The sequence below is a fragment of the Symsagittifera roscoffensis genome, chromosome 5 (assembly GCF_963678635.1).
Source record: "Symsagittifera roscoffensis chromosome 5, txSymRosc1.1, whole genome shotgun sequence".
Lineage (NCBI taxonomy): Eukaryota > Metazoa > Xenacoelomorpha > Acoela > Convolutidae > Symsagittifera > Symsagittifera roscoffensis.
Genome location: NC_087066.1, coordinates 44,062,109 through 44,082,705, shown reverse-complemented (window position 1 = coordinate 44,082,705; position 20,597 = coordinate 44,062,109). Strand labels below are relative to the sequence as shown.

Here is a 20,597-nt window from a genome sequence, read left to right as displayed (position 1 = left end):
ACCAGGGCAGTATATAGGCACACAAGAATATAAGCTTTCTTTCTATGTATACCTTTTTTTAAAATTCAATACAGGTTCTTCAAGTTCTTACAAAAAATATTAATATTTTCCGAAGCCACTAAAAAATTAGAAAAATCCTTGCACTTTCATAATACCTGTTTTTATCAAACATGAATTCTAGACAAACATGCCAAGCAAGAAATTTGAAATTCAAATTAGCAACTGGGCAAAACTTACGAAGCGGAACAAGGTCGACAATATTTGTGCAGGCACCAATTGGGCCGAAAAAATTTCACTACATAACAAACTTTAGTTTCAAGTCCCCCTGAAACTACCCTGTAGTAACTAGTACTCAGCCAGTATTTAAATTTGAATTTTCATGAAATAGAGCATTGAGTATGTCAAAAGGTGAAGAGCATTGAGTATGTCAAAAGATTCAACTAAACTAGTTAAACTAGTTGACTAGAAAAAATTCTAGATTCCAGTTTGATAACGCTTGCTTCTCGCAAGCGTCATAAGGTTCCATAATAAAGCAAGTTCATTGCGTTTTAAGAAAAATTGTGCACGGGGAAAAATCTTTTTCACTGTTACAAGGCACTTAATCTCGCAAGTGTAAAAAACTTCATGACTGATGCTCCCTAGTTCTTACTCTAACAGTTTTTCAGAAATGGTTGAATTGTATTTACCAATTAAATTAGCCTCCTGAAATCGATTCAGCTGAGTGCTTATGGTCAAGTATGAGAATTGCTCTCAAGTCCAATTATATTATTGTATGTCTTGCTGTTGCGACATTAATTGGATATGGATAAATCAAAAGTACTTTATTGCACACTCACACTGGTAGCATGAAAAAATATATAAAACTCGCAATCCCGCTCCTTTAAAGCTTTTCTTGTATTTTTAGCTGTACTAGAAAATCCGCCGTGCTGTTTCTCGCCTTCGGACAGAAAACATCCACAACACTACTATAAAACTGTTTCATTTTACAAAAAGTGGACCCGTGACATCTGACTTTGCTCATTGGATTGAAATTTTCTGTTCCATCTAATCAATCCAATCAGTGTTTTTGCTGAGAGGTTTTGCGAAGCTAAATTAGCGCAGCTTCTATGGTATCAAATCCGGAAGACAAACTCACTTCCCTTTCGCACTCTTGAAAAGAAAATAGTGAAACGAAATCTAAATTTAGCTGATATTGAAAAATTGAAGCTTGCAATCTCTTTTAAGTAAAATTTGCCATGATTAATTGGAAGAAAGATGATTTTAGGATTGCCAAGCTTGAAGAATTGTATGACTACGCAATTGAGCTGTACATTATAATTTATAGTAGCAAAGAGGATCAGTGAAACGGCGCTCTCATCCCCTTCCGGCTGGACTAGGGGACTGAAATACTTTTCAATCATAAACCCAAAGAAGAGAAAAATAAAAACAAGTTAGATCTTAAAAAATTGACGTGTGCCGCTTCATATTAAATAATAGACTATAATCAAATTATATCAAAAACGAAGATACTCAATTCAAATATATTTGCACACTTCGATTCATAGAAAGCTCACAAATAATGGAAACTGAACAGGATAAAAACGCAGAAACTAATAGTAAAACAATTAATAGTCACGAAATAGCTTACAAGCAATGCGTAACATATTCTACGATGTCTTGCAGAAGATTTGAATTGAATTAAGTCCTTGTACAATCTAAACAAATCTTTCAGTTTCAAAAGTTTCTCTGAATGGGATTTTTTCGCCCATTCATCTGCTCGATCAGACACACCCACAGTGGAACGATGCGTTGACTTTCTGCACGACTTCCAAATTACAACCGACACAGACTGTGTGGAACCAGAGATCACAATCGTCGCATTGGACCCAGTCAATTGTGGACCCACTGGGTTTGAGACAGTCTGGCGAATCGCACATTTCCTCCTGGTAGTACATGACCTTTTTACCCGACTTCGAACCAGGTCCTCCGCCTCCACTGGCGCTCTTTTCTGCTGAGCTCTTCGGACCTTTCTTTGAACTGTTGCTGTTGTTCTTTTTGCTGTTTGCTCCCCCACTGCTTTGCACTGCGGCAGAAGCAGCAATAGCTGCAGCTCTGTTTCGCTCTTTGAACGATACATGTGGCGTCTTCTTTTTGCTCCGGCTGCGACTGCTAGAATTTTCGGAGGCTCCTTTCTTCTTTGAAGGCCCACCTGAGCTGTTACTCGAAGCCAGTGCAGACCTCTTTCTTTGATCATGCACCTCCGGTTCTTCAGCTGACTCTTCGTCGCTGTCGCTTTGGTCGTTGTCGGAGCCACTGGAACTAGAAGTAGAGCTGGACTGTTTTCGCTTCCTGCTGCTAATATCTTCCTTGATATTTTGCTTAGCATTTTTAGAATTATGCGTGCTTGGTTTCTTTGAAGTTGCAAGGTTCACTTTTCCTGCTGCGCTTTTCGCTTTTTTACCTGAAGTTGCCTTGACCTTTTTCTTCACAACTTTGCTGCTCTGTTGAGCTTTCAGACTGACTGAAGGGGATACTTTTTGTGAATTCGAGTTTCTACTTTGCGACTGATGTTGGGATTTTGAAACCTGGGGAGGAGGTGGATTTAGAACATGCTTAGGCTTTTTCTGAGACGACGTCACTTTATTTCTGCCGAGCACATTAGACGAAGCGGGGGTGCTGTTTGCCGCTTGTTTCTTAGCCGAAGCACTGTGATGGGCTGATGCCTGTTCCGTGTGTTCGTCTGATGAGGAGCTGCTTCCGTTTTCGTCCGAATCCTCTCCTTCTGAGCTCGACGAGTCTTCTTCCTCGTCATCATCGTCGTCTGTGTTATCCCCATCCTCGTCTGAATTGTCCGACTGTGGTTGCTGTTTGACAGATGTCGGAATATGTTGCTGCTTTGAAGCCTTATCTTTCCTTTCAATTTTGATCGGTTCGCGGTTCGCCATCGCCTGGTTACTCATATCTTTGCTCACAGCGGCTGATGGTCTCTTGACCGATGAAAATAACGCCCTTATTTCCTCCATAGTATTTTCTGTCTTATTCGTGGAGGAATTGTACGGACTCTCTGCTTTGTGCACGTGTTCCGATTTCTTTTCAGGTTTTATTTTGACAGGTGAGAACGCTTTCTGTCCCGTAGGCGAGGGATCTTCACTTGATTGGATTGCATCGTCTACATTCAGACGAGATAAGTAGCCCAGATCTGAATTGAGAGAAGTGAGTGTTTTCCTACCCGGACCAGTGTTAGCTGTGCTTGTGTTTATCCAGGAAGACAACATTTCCCTGTCTTTGTCCTTTCTTGCCCTTGATTTGTCAACGGATACTGGGCTTACTTTTTGGGTGGGTTTGTTGAGTCTTTTGTCCTGCTCAGCTTTTGAGAAGGGTTCCACTTTGACCGTATTCGGTAAAACTGAGGAGGACCCACTTGGAGTGGCTTGCTTTGTGGTCGGCTGCTGGGCAACTTGTTGTTGGGGAACTACTGAAGCAATGGGCGTCTTGGACGCGTGTGTCACGTGTGAATTGGGCGGTGGCAGTTGTTGATTAGAAGGTGAATTGAAATTGTGGTTGAATTGATTTAGTGAGCTCGGCATTGGCTTTTGAATATAGACTGGCTCAGCTGCTCCGCTAGAGACTGTGCTAATATTGGGGGTGTTGGGAATAATTTGTGAAGATGGGTGGAAACTCGTGAGCTGTTTTGAACTGTGGATTTGCTGTGGCAGGTGCGGTATAATCCCTCCTTTGACGTTGGGCTGCTCCAATGAGCTTTGCACAGGAGCAACCGTGGCTTGATTAGGACCAATTGAAGGGATCTGGGGGTTGATAAGGGACTGTGTTTTGTGGGACGACATCAGATTGCTTTGCAACTGTTCGCTGTATTTCGCCGCAAGTGCGTTTTGGTTTACATTGTGCGATGAAGGTATCCCTGTGGCTTTAATATCCTGTGACTGTTGGACTGCAGCTGCATTCGTCATTGGGGGCACTGGCTTGGATACATAGGTCGGCAGTTGATTCTGCTGGCTGCCTAGACTCATCTGCGCATGAGTTTGGGAACCGGCGTAGTTGGGATCAGATATTGCACCTTGAGAGTGAGGGACATTTAGGTGTTGATGCTGCTGTTGTTGATTTTGCATTGCCAGTTGTTGTTGCAAATGAAAAGTATTGAACACCGGGTTTGCCGCTGACGCTGCCATTGTTGACGCCATGGGCGATTTTTTGACCTTCAGTTCTCGTTTTTGTTCATCCGTTTCTACGAAATCATAGACATCGCTGGCTGCTGCTCGACTACTCGAGTTTCTAACGGGAGTGCGTGATGAGTGGTGGATTCTGGAGGGAGACTTCTGACTGGGTGAGCTGAGAGGTAATTCTGTTAAGGAACTGTTCTGCTGTGCGGCTGTCGAAGCCCGAGTGGATGAATGGTGCTCTGAAAACATGAAGTTTGTCGAGAAAAGTTTTTTAGAATTTTTGAACAAAATACGCAAATATTTCTAACTCAATTTTTTTCCAATCGCTGCTGGATTCAGCAACTCCGAACATTTCAGATGAATGGCTAAATTTAGGCCAAATTTTCAATCAAATTAGTTCATAGGAGAAAACCGCTCAGCAGTTAATGAATCCTGAAAATTTTGAGAAATCAAACTTTGGTGCTACAAAAACCTATATTGCGAATAGAGCGCAATAAAAGAATATTTTATATCACTATATCGCTGTATTAACTAGAATAACCTCAACGTCCAAAAAAGATCTTCTTTAAAACGCAATCTAAAAAAATCCTAGTTTCTCGAATTGAAAACTGATGATTATTATTATTGTTTCTACCTTTTGCAGCTTGGCTGTTCAGTGGCTTCTGATTGTACTTCTCTGACAGCCAATGGGCAGTGGTAGCGGCAGACGATGGCACGTTTCCCTTGGCCAGGTCTTCCAGAGTGGTGGCGCCAGTAGGAGCCAGAGCGGCGACGCCGTCAACCGCTGCCTCAGAAAACGCCTGCTTGATAGAATCCATCGCCGAATGCCTCACAGGTAACGCTGGTTGCTGACTATTCAATAAGTTCTCTTGCTTCACATGAGCACTCGCATTTTCAGACTTGACCAAAGCAGCGTGCTCACTTTGCTGCTGGAAAACGGAAGCTTGCTCCGAAGATGAAACACTAGAATTCTGAGACGCCGCTTTCTTGGCGTAACCACGACTTTGCGAGTAGACGCACTCGAATACAAATCTGAATTCTGAATTGGGTTGCCAAGCAACCATTCCATCCCTGACGTTGATTCCATTTGTGTGACCGAATGTAACGGTATCTCCAACTTTAAGTTCAGTTTGACCGGATACCTTAACGTCATTCACATAAGTTCCGTTTAGACTTGTGTCGATGAGAATAAATCTCCACTGTTTTCCGTCGTGAATTCTTTCCAACTGTGCATGTTGTCGAGATATCAGGCGTTTATTCACAGTCGAATTCAGATAAAAATCAACTTCGTCTAGCTGTCGCCCGATTTTGGTGGTGGATGTAACGACCTTGAAATCGTCCTTGACCCCTTTGCAGGTGGCTCCTGAGCCTATGCGTCTGAACTGGTAGACGGGTCCGTCCTCCTCTCCATCTTCGCAATCGGTGGCCGAACTCTTCATTCTCTCAGGTCTTCTCTGTGAACTCATTCAGATATCACGAACTGTTCACGCGGCCATCTCACATATACTATTTTGGCGTTGACATAAATTTCCATCTATAACATTCACGCAAACATTTCAAAAAGCCCGGGATAAAAACGTACTGATTTACTTTAAACTTGCACAATACTACGAATCTCTTCTTTCAAACGCTTTAATAAGTAAAGAAATTAAGTGTGACCATCAAGTAAAGAAATTAAGTGTGAGTTTACCATTTGTATTGTAGAACAACACACAGCATCACGCATTTGCAAACAAATGTAATTTACTGAATGCAAACGTGATAGATTAAGACTTCGGCGTGGCATTTAATTTTACTGATTGAAGTATCTTGACTCAACTGAGGTCTATTTATTCTGACTTCGCAGAAATGCATTAACTGATACCAAATTTAATAGCAAATGCAATTAATTTAAAACTGAAGCACAAAAATGAGAGAGATGCTATTCGGGATAGTAAATGTTTTGCCCAAAAAACCTCAGTCTGAATTGGTTAGATCAAACCCTACAATTTTCAATCGAATGTCAACTGTTCTTGTTGGAAAATTGAACTATTTAAGTACTTCGGAACCGAGAGGAATATTTATACCATTAGAGTACATCATTAAAATCTTTCCGTTCCCGTTCAAGGGAATCTCATGAATTCTTCCAATGACACACAAGCAAAGTCGGATTCAAAACAATTGCTACTTTTCAAATCAGATATGTACATGCGTTCCATGGTTTGAATACGCGATTATACAAATTGATGCAGGAGTTTTAAAAAATCACCAAGACCTATATAAGAGTCTTCACTACGTTCATTACTACGAGCTTTTCTGGCCTTATAAACATTTTGGCTTTGCAAACACCGCACATATTCATAATACGCTAGTTTAACTTTAACTTCAAGAGAATACATAATAAAGCCAAGCGAAGATTAGCATTAGTGACTAGGCAAAAAATGCTATTATCACAGGTTCTTCTTGCACTTCGCGGACACGCTGCGGCAAAATGGATCTCTCTCCTCCGCGGAAATGGCCCAAGGTTGAATGGTCGGAGCTGGGCCGGGGGCCAATAGAAAATACCGCCGTTGAACTAGCATTCAAAATAATTTACCGAGTAGCAACTAAATTGAAAAAACTTGAGCAGACGCTAGCTGAGCCCCAGATGATGTCACAGAAAATTTGAAGTTTTTTCACAGAGGCATTTCAACACCTACAAAACATGACAGAAATTGAAACGAAAGCCGCTAAGTCGAAAAAAAATATGCCAAAATTTTCATGTTTTCGTCTTAATTAAAAAAAAGACATGCAAAAATGCTCTCAAATTAGATTACCCCCTCGAAAGATTTGCACGCATGTGAAACTCCTTTTGCTCATTTGAAAGACTGATTCAGTGATTTTATTGGACAAGTTGTTTGCAAAATAAAGTATATTCCGATCAGATAACGCTTTCTAATCGCGACCACAGTCGACGCATACCTATCAAGTCAGTGCACATTAAGTAAAAGAGCCGACAAAACTTAAATAATTGACCGTAGAACCAGAAAAAAAACAATTGTCCCCGAAAAAAAGTAAACGCCGATTTGATAAGGCTTGCTAATCGAAAGCGTAATCAGAATGATAATTAACACCCTAAAATAGCCGACAGCATAGAAGTACACTTTCCGTATTAAAAAAAACTTTTACGCTGATTTCATTTGCAAAATCTCTTATTTCATGAATGACATTCATGTTCATTTGCTGCCATCAAATGTTTTATCCAGCGGGATTAATTCATGAAAAGTTTTTGAAATAACAAAAAAACTTCAATTTCGAAAATTCAGTAAACTTGCTCAAAAATTAGAACGAAGATCATATCTGAATCTCGGAAACTGAAAGGATTTCAGCAGTCACATTAGGAGGCAATATTTTCGTTTTTGTTTAAGCCCGTGGTTGGGTTATGCTCGTCTGTCTCCAGGTCTGAGAACTACGCGGCATCCACCGGCCGAAACCACAGGTCTGCAAGGGTAAGTAGGGGATAATTTTAGGGACAGATTCAGAAGTGGCAAGTAGTGTGCGGTGCAACGGAGCATATTGGGCATAGGGAAACCTGTAGTCGCGAAATGTGAGTGTTTAGGAGCCGGCTATACCCAGATGGAGTTGAGAGAGCTTGAGCGGGTGTTTCTGGAGTGGGATTGTTCTGAGGGTTCAATTTCGGGCGAAGGAAGACAAATAACTCTTAACGGTGTGAATTCAGAAAAAAATTGTTTATTGTTTTGTATGGTTCAGGTTTAAAATAGGTTTAATATATTTTAAAAAAAGACTTCATCTCAGTTTTGAATATTTACGAGGGGTTTCCGTTTAACGAGTAGTGAAAAAGAAGTTCATTGGTTTCTTCTTAAAACCAGTTCGAAATTGATTGGCGCATGATGGACGAACCGAGGGGAAGGGGTGAGTTTGAAAAAAAAACTGTTGAGGTGATGGGAACGGTAACTAGAGATTTAAAAAATGAGAAACTAAAAAAAGTTCCATCACTAGTAATGTTTTAGTCTTCGTATTGTAGAGTCTCATGGAAAACGAAAAAACTTGGAAAAAACTTACGAAGAGGAAACGAGGCCGAAAATGATTGAGCAGCCACCTGTTGAGCCGAAAAAAAATTATTAAAAAGAATAATCAAGTTTCAAGCCCACCTCCTGAACCTACAAAGAACGACACTTGGAAACGGATCAACGCCCAAAAACCGATCAAAATTAGCTGGACTTAAAAAAATGTATATTTTTTCGTTAGCGCACAGAAAATATATATTTCACTAGTTTTTTTATTTTGTTGACACAACCCAAAATTGGACAAATTCAACAAATGCATTCGAAAACTTAGGAGACAGCAACTCAACTTGACATAGCAAAACGATGAAATCATCTAGCAATTTTGATTAAAATTATCAAAAAATTTGACCTTAATCATTTCTGCCTTGCTAGCAACTCAAGCTTGTTTGGTTCTAGTTTTCAATTGAAATAGCTTCATTTAAATAAAAAATATGGACTAAAAAGCGATGAGCACTTATTTACAAACGTTGTGAAAATAATAAACAAAAAAACTGCGAAAACTCAAAAATTCAATTACACGAGAAAAATTATGAATAAAAACAGCTGATTGAACAATCAAGAGCATCAAAGATTTAAACCAAATTTGTTGTGCAAACTGACAAAAATAACTAAATGAAAAAATAGAAATTTTTAAAACCAATCTTCCAACAAAAACATAAAAAGAAAAAATACCAGTCGGAAAAAAAGCCAGTCGGAAAAAAAGCCGACGGAATTAAAGCCGACAACGCCGATGTTAATTCCTAAAAAACTCCGGTCAGACAAAAGAAGTTTAAGCAAAACGAAAATTGAACTAAAATTGCTCGCAAAAAAAGGCGTATTATTGACCCATTTCAAAAAAGGAATGAGTCAAAAAACGTACCAATTTTTTCTGGAAGTGAAAAAAAATTATATACAACGTTAATAGAAAGTATTTTTTTGTGAAATTAACACCGAAAAAAAAGTTATTCGTTAACTTTTAACAAATTGAAACTATTTTAAACAAAAAGCATACAAAAAATTAGTCGAGAAAAGTAGCAGACAGCAACTCAAGTTGACAGAGTGAAACATTAAATTCGTCTTGCAATTTTGAACAAAATTAGCGAAAAAATGTGCAAAAATTATTGAGCTGTTTTATCTGCGCTAAAATGGATGCGAGAAAAACAACCAATCGAACAGACGACAAGAAGTTGGACCAACTCTTTTACTTGTACGGAGAACAAAAATAACACTGAAGAAATTAAAGCCGATTTCTTCCAGCTCCGAAATCCTACCAAAAATTTCGGCACGGAGAAACAACTCTCAGAAATCTTATCAAGGACCCCAAGCCCATACCTAAATTGCAACTACTACACGCTACACTTACCCTGGTGTTATTAAAACGATTACCATGTCGTCCATTCTGTGATCAAAGTTCTATATGGAAAAAGTCGTGCAGATTGCGACATTGCTTATCGCAAGGGAAAAAACGTCATTTCTCGGAAACAAAGTATTTAAAAAGTCACATTTGGCGACACGATTTGTAACACCTGAGACTACCCTGACAGCACCCAATAACAGAGTTGCGGATTTAAAAATTTGTTTAATTTTTTAAATCTAAGTTTCTGACACTTTACGCAAAATTCACACAGCGGCAAAGCTGAGCTTCGCATTACTTGTAATTCAAAAAAAAGACTCTGATTAAAATCAAATGAGAGATACATAAAAAACTTCAAAACTCGCTTTTTTGTTAAAAGAATTTGCAACTAAAGCCCAAAATATCTAGAACAAAACTATATGCAATTTCAGAACCTTTAAAAAGATCTTTCGTGATATCAAAAAGCAGAATGTTAAAAAAACTCCTCTTTGCGGAACAAAGCAGACGAATATAGGCAGAAAAACAATCAAAACTAGCAAAAAACTTTCAGTTAGCAAAAAACCAGGCCTCGACTGGAATGGAACTCTCGGCCGTATTTGTTTTGTCAAGCATGGTTTTACAGCAATTTGAAGGAAAACTGATCCTTTAAAAAAGTCGGGCTACGAGAATTAAGTCGACAAAATAAACACAAAGGCGAAGCTGTGCTTCGCAAACACTCGTGAGATCACGACCAAAAAACAGCTCTATCAAGTGATATACGAAAAAAGTTAAAGTAAGCCTCGAATTAGCAAAAACTCGGCTACGTGTAGGATTCGAGCCTGCGACCTACTGCAATCAAGAGACTTTGAGTCTTACGCACTATCCACTCAACCACGCAAGCTTAACAACCGACACACACTAGTCACGAAAAAGCTGCTACATATGCTAATAACTTGCCAATGCGATTCAGAAAAAGTGGCACCAAATAGAAATAGACTCAATTTTGCAAGTAATAACTTGGAATATAACAAACTGAAGGGAGTTACACTAACTTTGCTTGTAACAAATTGCAAAGCCACATAATGTAAAAATTATGAATTTCAAAAAAATTGCGAGATTTATTGAGTCAGAAATTTTCTTGATGTTGTTTGAACAAATTACTTTTTCGGTTCATTTGATGAATTAAAAGTGCATCAACTGAGTTAACTTTTTACTATTTGAGTGTCACAGCACATGCTATCAAAAAGCTGCAACCGCGCTCGACCATTATTGGGGTGCCGCACCAACATTTGCGACTTAGGTTGAAAAAAGAAGGTTCGTACTCATACACTCGCTTCGCAAGTGTAGGCAGAAGAACGATAGTTTGCTTGATTTATTTCGTCTTATTTTGTCCTTATCTTGTCTTATTTGACAAAAAACAGGACCCTGTGGGATTCGATCCGGAAGCTTTTGCTGTCTCCAGCAGTATTGATACCTCACGCCCGATACAGCTTGATGCATTTATAAGTATCAAGCAAAAACAAAACTAAAAAAATCTGAGCAGAAAAAATACCACAAAAAAACGAGCCCCCTTCTCACAACACACAAACAAGCAAAAAACTTCGGTCATCAAACGACTGAATAAAAGGCCACCAAGTGGATAAAATGTCAGTTATTAAACCGAACAGCACAAAAATGGAACTTTCAACCACACGAGTTGGAAAAAGAACAATCAACATTTGAAATGATTTTGGACACAGGCGAAGCTGCGACAAAGAACACAAAAGGCAATAAAAAAGCAGAAATAGGCCTCGAATTAGTAAAAATTCGGCTACGTATCGGATTCGATATGCGACCTACAGATTATGAGTCTCACACACTAACAGCTGAGCCACGGACGCTTAATACATCAGACACTAGCCACAAAAAAGCAGAGAACAGATGCTAGGAAAATTCCAAGGCTACAGATCGCGGTTATAGCAAAAGTGCTACTCAATAAGAGAACACTTTTGATGAAAATTAAATTGCGAGTTGACAAAAGCTTTTTTAATTGCTAGCATGCTCTGGGTGCCGGATATCAAGCCGACGGGACTTCAAGCCGAATCGTAAAATTAGGGACTTCAAGCCGAAAATTTTCTCTCTAACTCATGAGATATGATTAATTTGAATTTTTTTTGAAGAATTTGTCAATTTCATGATCTTTATTTGGTAATTATTAGCGTTTTCATAAAATTTAAGCCTCCAAATGTTTAGGAAAAGTGAAAAATAAAACACGGTTGAAGGTAATTTTCTTGTTTATAATTTATGTATTTCAAAAACCGGCTGATATTATTAACGGATGCCAATCCCAAGTGATTCATTGTCATGAAAACGCTTATTATGGAGTAAAATAGCCTACGATTTGGGCAAAAAATGTTTTACAGATGAAAAATAATGATTTGAGGTGCTTGTTAAGTTTAATTTTCGGCCTGAAGTTGTGACATTCGACCAGAATGGACCAAAATGCAGACGCAGCAACTTCGAGTTTTTAGCAGCGAACCTTCCGAATTGGCGGTTGTGAAGGAATAAGAGCGTTATTCGAACGATTGGACAATCGTGAAGGCTGAAGGATTCGGAAATTCCTAAACTTTAAAAATTCGAATTGATGACGTTACAATTCTAAGAAACGTCAGAAATGGCCATTTTGGAGAAAGAAACTGAAATACACACAACAACATTAGTTGCGACGACGATAACAACAAAAAAAACTGAGGATCGGAATCAGAGAAAAACAGAAGTAACAGAGACCGCTCCCAGTTGCAACTATTGTGTCGCTACAATAGTTGCAAGGCCGTTGCGAACAACGGTGAAGGGTGGAAGACAGCCTTCCGGAAGGAGAATGAGAGTCTTATTTCCCCGGATTCAAGAATCCGGAGGGGTCTCGGGACTGAAACTCTTAGCAATTTATACAAACTTTTAGCTTCCCTATTATGTCCTGAATTGAATTTAATTAACATCTGAATTCATTTTGATAGGATGAGAAGCTAGGAGTTGGGGGAAAGTGTTGATCCATCTTAGATGGAGATGATGATTTTTATCTACTGAAATAAAACAATAATAATTCAATAAAAAGTAGTAGCCCTGATTTTAGGAGTGACCTCGTGGTCTGGGGATACTGAGACCCAGCCATGAGCTCACTATTTCTGCATGTAATCTAGTTAATTTGAGTGTTTTGACCGAAGCCGAAAGCAGTAACGTTTTTGTCGACCCGATGTTAGAAAGACCACCAAAAGAACTGGCTTGGTAGAGACGGTGAAAAGCATGTAGAGCTCTGTTTAGACGTTAGCCAGACATCTTAGAACCTAGTTTTATTTTTCGTCGATATGTATCTTCCGGGCGAATGTTACATAGATGTTTTTATGGCGCTCCTGGGTGTTGTTCTTTTTTAACATCATGACCGGCAGAACCGTTAACGAGCACTCCGCGCCGAGCGGATAATCACATTAACGCCCTTAATAGTCCAAAACCGCCGGGACGGAAGGGTAGTTCGGAACGCGGAAGCCTTCGGGATTACCGTGAATAGCTTTTTAACCTAGTTAAGACCGAAAATTCACGAACCAGGAAGTGTGGGGGGATTCGCGGTCCCGTCATCTCCTGAGTGGTCCGTGACCAAAAACACTTAAAAATATATATAAAACCAAACACAAAGTATCATAGTAGCAAAGAAAAACAAAAAAAAACATAGAAAAAATAACTGAAAAAACCAAAAACAGTAAAAAAAAAAGTGAAAAAAAAAACAGTAGAAATCATCCCCCCAGACAAGATGAGATCCGACCCCCCCGTTTGTTGTTGATAGATACATTGTTGTTACAGCCATTTATATCAGTCAAGATTGTTACGATCAATTTTGTGGCCCGTTTGTGAGGCTTGTATTGTAGGGTTATTTGAGCATTTAAGCACGTTAATGATAAATTGCGCTCAATCCGGAAGGGTCAGCTGATTTGCGCTCAATCCGGAGGGGTCTTGGAAGAAGACTGATCCGGCAAGCAGTACAAGGAGCAACAAGAAGGGGCTCAATGACAACAACAATCGACTGTTGGGTATCGTTAACAAGTTTTGTATCCCTTTTGGTACAAAAATTAAGATAGTAATCTGTGGGGGGCTCGACAGTGCTGCACTGTAGTGACCCTTCACCGAACTGCGAATATCCGAGTTAAGCACGTTAATTCGGATATTAAACAAACCCGGAGGGGTATAGTATTACTAATATTATTACTTATATAGCTTATATTAATACTCCTATATCGTTTTTCAGTGAAAAACACAGAAAGCAGACCGGTTTTTAGGCTCAAAATAGCGATATTTTGATCCCCTCACAAATCGCAATTTTTGAGATATCGATATTTTTTGAAACGGAAAAAAGCGCTAAATTAGTGTATTACATCGTAACTGCACTACTATAATAGATAGAACCAGTTAGCTTTAGTTCGGAAGTGGTTGGAACTATTTTGGAACCAAAAACCGAATTTTCGTGCTTTTTGAGAAAACGGGACACTATAAATTCAGAAAGTTTTTTGAAATTTTTGAGTTAGGACAGTAAAAATAGTTGTTCGGACAACGTCCACTAGTTGATCTACAGATTCTAGAACCCGCATCCCAAAAGCCTTCCAGGTTGCAGAGAAATCGAATTTAACGTGTTTGATTTGGTGGATTCATCAATCCGGAGGGGTCCAGGTAGCATAGTTTTTCGCAAATTTTTTTCAAGTAAAGCGTTTTAGATCGGGTTTTTTGCATTGAAATAGAAGAATGTAGGCCTTCTAAGCTCGGATCAATAATTTTTAGATCGAAAAGAACAGAATTGCGGAAAAAGTTTGGTGGAACCTATAAGAGAGAAATTTCTTGACTTTAGAAAAAAGACGTTTTGGTTAATAAGTTTGGAACTACTGGACAAATCCAGTTGATCTTAGTACCATTAGATCAGAAATTAGCTGAGCTTACCGATAAGGACAAAAGTTATTCGTAAAAGAAGGCGTGAAAATTTTTTGAGATTATTTTTAGCAAATTCACCAATTCGGGAGGTTAGACCCCTCACGTTTGATAAAACTTTTTTTTGGAAAGCCCTTACACCCCTACCAAAGGGTAGAAACGGTTGAATAAAGTAACTATAGGCTGTTCTAGACAAAAAGGGAAGGCTAAAGGCACAAGAAAACCTTAATCGAGCCGAAGTTAGGCGAGCGATAAGACCCTTCACCGTTAGCGTGAATTGTCAAATAAGAGGCTTAACTTCAATCCGGAAGGGTCTAGGAAAGGATCACAAACCCTTCCTAGTTAATTCGAACAGCATAATAGCATCGGAGAACGTATCCGGAGGGGTATAGGTTGAAAATCAAGGAAATTTCTGAAAAGCTACTTTTACAAAAATAGAGGGCTCCCAATCCGGAGGGGTCCAAATTTTTTTCAAATTCGGAGTACCAATCCGGAAGGTTCTTGTTTTCACAAAACCGGAGGGGTCCAAATACAGAGGGGTCTTATATTTTCTAATCCAGAGGGGTCCTAATCCGGAGGGTTCTCAATTTTGCCAATCCGGAGGGGTCTCAATTTTGCCAATCCGGAAGGATCCTATTTTTGCCAATCCGGAGCGGTACTAATTTTTTTGTCAACACGGAGGGGTATTATTTTATTGAAGGACTTAGGTAAACAGAAAAAAAGATAAAAGTGAGGGGTGTTAGGTTATTAAGAGACAGGCTAGGAACCAGTGACTGCACTGGTAACTTGCCTTTAAAGAAAAAGACCAGACCAAATCAAAACAGGTCCAAACTTGGATATTCGCGACACTAAGTCTAGAGTTTGTAACTCATTGGTGTGGATTGAAATTAGATCAGAAATTAGCTGAGCTTACTAATAAGAACAAAAATAATTCGAAAAAATAAGCGTGAAAATTTTTTGAGATTGTTTTTAGCAAATTCACCAATTCGGGAGTGTAGACCCCTCACGTTTAAAAATTTTTTTTGGAAAGCCCTTACACCCCTACCAATGGGAAAAAACGGTTGAATAAGGCAATTTTACGCTGTTCTAGATGAAAAGGGAAGGCTAAAGGCACCGGAAAACCTTGACAGAGCCGAAATTAGGCTAGCGATAAGACCCTTCACCGTTAGCGTGAATTGTCAAATAAGAGGCTTAACTTCAATCCGGAAGGGTCTAGGGAAAGACCACATACCCTTCCTAGTTGATACAAACAGCATAATAGCATCGGAGAACGTATCCGGAGGGGTATAGGTTGAAAATCAAGGAACTTTCAGAAAAGCTATTTTTACAAAACCAGAGGGCTCCCAATCCGGAGGGGTCTTTTTTTTTCCTTCCTAATTCCGAGGGGTCCCAATCTGGAGGGGTCTTGTTTTCACAAAACCGGAGGGGTCCCAAAATTTGAGAGAGCTTACATTAGCTAACCCAGAGGTATCTTAATACGGAGGGGTCTCAATTTTGCCAATCCGGAGGGGTCCTTTTTTCGCCAATCCGGAGGGGTACTGTTTTTGTCAACCCGGAGGGGTATTATTTTGTTTAAGGACTTAAGTAAACAGAAGAAAAGATAATAGTGAGAGGTATTACATTATTAGCAGACAGGCTAGGAATCAGTGACTGCACTGGTAACTTGCCTTTCAATAAAAACCAGACCAAAACAAAACAGGTCCGAACTCGGATATTCGCGACACTAAGTCTAACCTAAAAAGAGCGTAATTCATTGGTGTGGATTGAAACCCAATACGTTTTTACGAAAAGTGACTGCCCTGAGGATTTTAGTAGGTCTGGCTCGGGCAGTCCGAAGGCAGATAGGTAACACAGTACTCGGTGGGTGCAATAGACGCCCACTTGAGAAAATTACTGCCTTCAAAGTCTTTGTCTGTTTGGTGCAGCAACAAGCAGGGAAGGCTTTTTCTTTAAAAGACAAGTTCGACTATTGTACTGCGACCGACTAAAAGTACAATACACATACGTTTTTCATAGAGGTATTCATATTCTGTCATAATTTTTTTGATTTTAAATCAACATAATTTGTGCTTGATTGGGTAGTGAGTACACTATCTTTTAAATTGACTGATATCATCATACTGTGGTAGTTCTCAAATCTTACGACCGATAAACGGTTAGTGTGAATGAATTAATACAAGCTATACTCTGATAACATACAGGAATTCGTGGTCACTATTTAATAGAATCTTGTGAAATATATTGTGTTGTGTCATTATTATTGATAGTCAAACTATAAGGTCACTAGCAATTGATTTGAGTGTATAGGCATTAAGAAGTGACATTTTGAGAATGAGTCTAACAAGTCAAGAATACCTAAACGAGGTAATAGCTCTAGGAAATTCATACCTAAAAAGCAAAGAAAAGCACGAGCCCGGACCGACAAAGGGGAGACGGTTTCAGGCAGAATGGTTAAAACTAGGAGTCAGAAGTCCTCAGGAGAGCGAAAAGCTATGTTAGAAGTGGAGGTCCATACGGACCAGGCCATGAATGAGAACCAGGATGTACATGGACCGGAGGGGAGAGACAGAAGGCTGGCGAGTGAATCTACTCCGGTAGAACAAGGCCATGATTTTGCCACTTCCACCGGGACATTGGACCGAGAAGAGATGTCGGAACTGTCCGACATCTCAACTGAAATAGTGGCAACTAAACGATCTCGTACAGACAACACCATGATGGCAGGTAGGACTGAGAAACAAACAACGTCCTCATCGTTCTCAGAAAGATTGAAGAACACCTTCGGAAACATCTTTCCATTCACCATGGGAGTGGGCACAGGAAATGAAGGTGAATCCCAGGAGGAGGAAGAGGACGAAGACGAGCAAGTGGACTTTGGATCTCAAGTCAGCCTCAATAGTTCGACCCAGGAGAATGAGGCATACGTCGAAAGAGAGACTGGAACCATGGACAAATTTGGTGTAGTGAGAACGATAAGCAAAGACGCAAACACACCAGGCCAGTCGAGGGGCTTTGCGATTATGACAAATTCAGAGACGCGAACTGGGGAGAGTAGAAACAAAGGGCTAGGCGACGAATTGGCGGATCCTGAAGTGGATAATGAAAAGACGTCGAGGCAGAGAGTCAAAGCCCGAATCTCGACCAGCACGAAGCTACCTGGGACCGACAGGGTGGCACCGCCACTAGTGACGCCACTCGTCTATAATGGGGCAGCTTTAGAAGAAGCCTTAAAACATCATAGTGGGCAGTATAGGAGAACAAAATGAACAGATGTCCATAAGAATGAGTGAACCAGAAAGAGCAGTTCACATTGAAAGAGAACGTCTGCGGGAAGAAATAAACCGCAATAGACAAGAAATTGGTAGGAGAAACCAAGATGCTACAAAGACGAATCTGATGGCTGTATTGATACCTGGATAGAGGTAATGAAACTGCATTTCGAGGAAGAGGACTTGTCGGAAAGACAAGAATGTAGTGCGCTCACCAGTAATTTGGAAGGGACAGCCCTGAACTGTGTCATGGCCAAGAAGCAATATCAGCGTAACAGTGACACAGCCGAGAAAATCTTCGAAATCTTGTTAAACCGTTTTGGATCAGGGGTACAGGGGCACCAAGCAATGATGAGCTTCGAGAAACGGAGGCAACGAGAAGATGAGACGATAGACAAGTTTCTAGATGACTTGGAAATGCTGAGAACACGCAGCCAACCGGATGAGTCGAACCGAAGGATGAACCTGGCAGTAGCCTCAAAGTTCATCGATGGTGTGAAGAATGATGAACTTCGAACAAGGCTAGCAACGCATTACACACCGCTATCAACCAATGCGCCAAAACCAGAGGAATTGAGGCTCAAGTCAAAAGAATATCTTTTGTTGAAACCTCCTTCGAGATCTGGATACTATAAGAACAATTATGGCAATTTTAACAACGAACCAGCAAACCAAGGGAACAACTGGTACAAACCGAGGGATGACATGGACAAGAGACGCTCTTGTGCCAATTGTAGTTCAACGGACCATCATGTGTCAGCATGCCCAACTTACAAACAAGGCATGAAAGCAATAGGCTTTAGCCTCGAGGACGAAGATGCGTCAGAAGTTGACCATGAGGATTTCATGAGAGGAGTAATTGCAAAATTCGGCCCGAGGTGTTTCTTTTGCAACTTGGAAGGTCATTTTAAATCAGAGTATCCGCAATTCTGGGATACAGTGGCAGACGAAAGCATCCAAGGCATGAGAAAGCTTTATCAGGAGTGAAAGCCAGCAAGGTTCGCCTGTTGATTGAAGCGGAGGTGCGCAGAAAAGACAAACCACAAGAGCTGGCGACGAAGAAAATGCAAGCAGTAACTGAAGAGACATGTGAACCGGAACCAGTGACTGCGGCCGATGACTTCAAGATTGATTATAGGGCAGCCGCGAGGGATGCTCTAAATAGAGTACAGCAGGAACTGGTGACGAAAGAGATCGAACAAAAAGTGAAACTCGAACTGGAGAATAAGAAACTACAGGAGCAACTGAATACCTTCGAAGCAACGGAGGTCGAAGAGACTAAAGCACCAAGCTGTCTGAGCATGAAACTTAATGTGATCTCCGGTCAGAGGTTCGGCATGGTGCCGCAAGGAAGCAAGATACAGTCGATAATCTCGGTGGCTGGACACCAGGTAATCAGAAAACTGAGTGAACCATCCGAGTTCATTTTGATGCATTTGGACACATATGCAGATTATATGAGGCAGGCGGAGCCACGCACTGAGTCGAGAGCTGTGCGAGCACGACTAACAACGGGTGGCCCTCGCATAAAGAAACTTCATGGACGCTACGTGGAAGTCTATGGGCCGTATCAAGTGATACTGAACGTGGATGGAATCAGTATCTACACTAGGACTTATGTAACGACAGATAGTGACCAAATAGGGCAGATCTATTTGGGTGTGGAGGTTAGTGTGAATAAATTAATACAAGCTATACTCTGATAACATACAGGAATTCGTGGTCACTATTTAATAGAATCTTGTGAAATATATTGTGTTGTGTCATTATTATTGATAGTCAAACTATAAAGTCACTAGCAATTGATTTGAGTGTATAGGCATTAAGAAGTGACATTTTGAGAATGAGTCTAACAAGTCAAGAATACCTAAACGAGGTAATAGCTCTAGGAAATTCATACCTAAAAAGCAAAGAAAAGCACGAGCCCGGACCGACAAAGGGGAGACGGTTTCAGGCAGAATGGTTAAAACTAGGAGTCAGAAGTCCTCAGGAGAGCGAAAAGCTATGTTAGAAGTGGAGGTCCATACGGACCAGGCCATGAATGAGAACCAGGATGTACATGTACCGGAGGGGAGAGACAGAAGGCTGGCGAGTGAATCTACTCCGGTAGAACAAGGCCATGATTTTGCCACTTCCACCGGGACATTGGACCGAGAAGAGATGTCGGAACTGTCCGACATCTCAACTGAAATAGTGGCAACTAAACGATCTCGTACAGACAACACCATGATGGCAGGTAGGACTGAGAAACAAACAACGTCCTCATCGTTCTCAGAAAGATTGAAGAACACCTTCGGAAACATCTTTCCATTCACCATGGGAGTGGGCACAGGAAATGAAGGTGAATCCCAGGAGGAGGAAGAGGACGAAGACGAGCAAGTGGACTTTGGATCTCAAGTCAGCCTCAATAGTTCGACCCAGGAGAATGAGGCATACGTCGAAAGAGAGACTGGAACCATGGACAAATTTGGTGTAGTGAGAACGATAAGCAAAGACGCAAACACACCAGGCCAGTCGAGGGGCTTTGCGATTATGACAAATTCAGAGACGCGAACTGGGGAGAGTAGAAACAAAGGGCTAGGCGACGAATTGGCGGATCCTGAAGTGGATAATGAAAAGACGTCGAGGCAGAGAGTCAAAGCCCGAATCTCGACCAGCACGAAGCTACCTGGGACCCACAGGGTGGCACCGCCACTAGTGACGCCACTCGTCTATAATGGGGCAGCTTTAGAAGAAGCCTTAAAACATCATAGTGGGCAGTATAGGAGAACAAAATGAACAGATGTCCATAAGAATGAGTGAACCAGAAAGAGCAGTTCACATTGAAAGAGAACGTCTGCGGGAAGAAATAAACCGCAATAGACAAGAA

General features: G+C 40.5%; 2 protein-coding genes across 2 annotated transcripts in view; both read right to left on the bottom strand.

Annotated features, from left to right (window-relative positions):
- Nucleotides 1–20,597, bottom strand: part of LOC134846062 (protein angel homolog 2-like) — a 513,790-nt gene that overhangs the window by 310,400 nt on the left and 182,793 nt on the right. The window lies entirely within an intron of this gene.
- On the bottom strand, nt 1,163–6,828 carry LOC134845812 (serine/arginine repetitive matrix protein 2-like). The gene is made up of 2 exons (XM_063862891.1): nt 4,792–6,828; nt 1,163–4,396 (listed from the first exon to the last, which is right to left on the bottom strand). Exons 1-2 carry the CDS (start codon nt 5,621–5,623, stop codon nt 1,761–1,763), a joined length of 3,468 nt encoding a protein of 1,155 aa, XP_063718961.1. The 5' UTR covers nt 5,624–6,828; the 3' UTR covers nt 1,163–1,760.

Bases quoted from the DNA above. Each gene is read 5' to 3' on its own strand.
- LOC134845812 (XM_063862891.1), bottom strand. From the start codon at position 5,623: ATGAGTTCACAGAGAAGACCTGAGAGAATGAAGAGTTCGGCCACCGAT. The intron at 4,397-4,791 runs GTAGAAACAATA...TCATGTTTTCAG, and splicing joins GAACAGCCAAGCTGCAAAAG to AGCACCATTCATCCACTCGG.